At 53.3% G+C, this 1,589-nt stretch overlaps 1 protein-coding gene across 1 annotated transcript in view; it reads left to right on the plus strand.

The window, feature by feature from the left end:
• The window catches only part of NBEAL2 (neurobeachin like 2), a gene marked incomplete at its 3' end in the record, with an annotated part of 18,732 nt that overhangs the window by 813 nt on the left and 16,330 nt on the right, over positions 1–1,589 (plus strand). The window contains 2 exon segments of the mRNA XM_029085003.1: positions 1–63; positions 1,241–1,589. The exon segment at positions 1–63 is cut by the window's left edge and continues 22 nt beyond it; the exon segment at positions 1,241–1,589 is cut by the window's right edge and continues 223 nt beyond it. Coding sequence (XP_028940836.1) covers positions 1–63; positions 1,241–1,589 — 412 coding nt within the window.

The following is a 1,589-nucleotide window of genomic DNA, read 5'->3' on the forward strand; positions in this document are numbered from 1 at the left end:
TATGAGGTCTTGAGGAGCCAGGGACAACCCACCCAACGCCTGCTCCAGGAGCTCCTCAACATGGTGAGCATGCCCGTTTCTCCTCCATGCTGGTGTTGGTGGTTCGTGGTGGAATCAGCCCCCAGCAGCTCCATTCTTCACCCCTCCCCCAATCTTCTCCACCCTGTTAGTTTCTCATCAGCTTCCACCAAGTAGTCCTGGGGCCATCTTTAGCTTGGAGTCCTGCTCAGCTTTGGGGAGATTTGAGACCTTTCTGATGTGGTAGTGTTTGAGCTGGTACTGCTGGACGTGCCAACATCTCCAAAAATGCTCAACGCAGAGGGTCTCCAAGGTGCTTGATACATGGGGGTCTCCAACATGCTGGGTGCAGGGGGGGTTCCAAAATTCTTGATGTCCAGGGCACTTGATGCACAAGAGTCTCCAAAATGTTTGATGCATGGAGGTTCTCCAAGGTGCTCAATGCACGAGGGTCTCCAAAGAACTTGATATATGGGGTTCTCCAAGACCCTTGAGGAATGGGGGTCTCCAAAACCCTTGATGCATGGGGATCTCCAACACTTTTGAGGCACAGAGGTCTCCAAGACCCTTTGATGCACAGGGGTCTCCAAGACCCTTGAGGCATGGGGTTCTCCAAGACCCCTTGAGGCACGGGGTTCTCCGAGACCTTTGATGCACAGGGGTCTCCAAGACCCTTTGAGGCACAGAGGTCTCCAAGACCCTTTGAGGCACAGAGGTCTCCAAGACCCTTTGAGGCACGGGGTTCTCCAAGACCCTTGATGCACAAGGTTCTCCAAGACCCTTGAGGCACAGGGTTCTCCAAGACCCTTGAGGCACAGGGTTCTCCAAGACCCTTGAGGCACAGGGTTCTCCAAAACTCTTTGATGCACAGGGTTCTCCAAAACTCTTGATGCACAAGGGTCTCCAAAACCCTTGATGCATGGAGATCTCCAATACTTTTGAAGCACAGAGGTCTTCAAGACCCTTGATGCACAAGGGTCTCCAAAACTCTTGATGCATGGAGATCTCCAATACTTTTGAAGCACAGAGGTCTTCAAGACCCTTGATGCACATGATCTCCAAGATGCTTGATGCACAAGGGTTCTCAGATAGACTTGCTGCACAGAAGTCTCCAAAGCACTTGATGCACAGGGTCTCTACCACCAGCTTGGGGGTGACCAAGAAGAAGATCTATTCCTCTCCACCATCTCAGCTGCACCAACCGGCTCTTGTGTTTCAACAGGCGGTAGAAGGTGACCACAGCTCCTTCTTGGTGCGTCCCATCCGTAACGAGCAACCTCTACTCATCCTGTTGGCTTGGCTACCAGCGCTGGCGTGCAGGGACCTCCAGATCTTCCTCTCAAGTCAACTACGACGTCTCTGTGAAGCCTCCTTGCCCAGTCGCCTCACTTGTGTCAAGGCAGGCATGGTGGGATGTCTACTGGGCGCCTTGACCACCGAACCAGCTCTACCAGTGACCTGCTCTGAAAACTTACTGGAGTTGTTACGGGCGTTGGGTGGTCTCTCCATCCGTCCCAGCGAGTTGAGGCAACTTCTGCGGTTGCTTCGTCGTGAACGAGGTCGAGGACCTC

This window comes from Antrostomus carolinensis, unplaced genomic scaffold (genome assembly GCF_000700745.2).
Source record: "Antrostomus carolinensis isolate BGI_N321 unplaced genomic scaffold, ASM70074v2 scaffold26565, whole genome shotgun sequence".
In the NCBI taxonomy this organism is placed as follows: Eukaryota; Metazoa; Chordata; class Aves; order Caprimulgiformes; family Caprimulgidae; genus Antrostomus; species Antrostomus carolinensis.